We start from the raw sequence: 960 nt of genomic DNA, 5'->3' as shown, positions 1-960 counted from the left end.
TTTCTAAAAGTAGCATGCAAAGTGGCAGCTACCGCATGTCCACAAGCTTCCACATCATCGCCGGCAATGAAGAGAACTCGCGTTCATTTCATTCCGGTTTCTTCCAGGTAGTTTCCCGTGATCACCGGAGGGATTGCCCAAACAAATATTCGACTGGCAGGCAACAACACCACCACAAATGGAAAAATGGTTCATACTCGGATATATATGATAAAGAAAGAGGATACCCTAATCACTGTGCGAATCCCCGAACCAGTTCAACGTATTATGTGAAGCTTTCAATTACCTGGAGTTTTGCCTAGTTAACACATTTCATAGAACTAAATTCTTCATATGTTTTACTAAATGTATACAAGAATCCCGTATAAACCCCGTGACTACCGTCAAGCCTGGATACAGGAACAGCATGTTCCGCAGAATCCACATCATTCTGGTGTTATTACCCACAGCAACCAGAGCCCTGTGTCCTCCGGACTATACGCGGTTGTCAGCGGACGTGTGTACAATTCAACTCAATGAATCTCGCCATTTCTGTGATGCATGTAACTTGTGTTCTAACTATGGGAAACAACACAATCAACTGGTTTTCCTCCATGGAAGGAATGTGAATTTGGTCAAGACTATTCTCCAACCCGGCTCTAGAGCTTGGAACGGAATGCATGGGTTTTTGGGGATACCCGAATTTAAATCAGTCGCAGGATGGCGCGATTTGGATCCTAAAACGCCAGAAATTACTTCGGCACCCGATCTATTCAAATGGGCAGTCAATCAGCCTGACGGCAATCAACCTAATCTGGCATATCATAAGAAATATGACGCGATGTACGACATTCATTCTGGTCCAGCAAATTATGTGCGAGAAGTCCATTGCGAGTATGGGGGTGAACTGCAAAAGTCTGATTCAAATGTCCGGTTCAGAGCCGATTTTCCGAAGAGTTTCCATAACATTGTTCAGCCACA

At 44.3% G+C, this 960-nt stretch overlaps 1 protein-coding gene across 1 annotated transcript in view; it reads left to right on the top strand.

The window, feature by feature from the left end:
- Positions 1-406: 406 nt before the first annotated feature.
- The window catches only part of T265_11389 (hypothetical protein), a gene marked incomplete at both ends in the record, with an annotated part of 12,242 nt that continues 11,688 nt past the window's right edge, over positions 407-960 (top strand). The window contains one exon of the mRNA XM_009178030.1: positions 407-873. Within this exon, the coding sequence (XP_009176294.1) occupies positions 407-873 (467 nt within the window). The remainder of the gene's footprint in view (positions 874-960) is intronic.

The sequence above is a fragment of the Opisthorchis viverrini genome (genome assembly GCF_000715545.1).
Source record: "Opisthorchis viverrini unplaced genomic scaffold opera_v5_488, whole genome shotgun sequence".
Taxonomy (NCBI): Eukaryota; Metazoa; Platyhelminthes; class Trematoda; order Opisthorchiida; family Opisthorchiidae; genus Opisthorchis; species Opisthorchis viverrini.
This window is presented reverse-complemented; position numbering and strand designations above follow the sequence as displayed.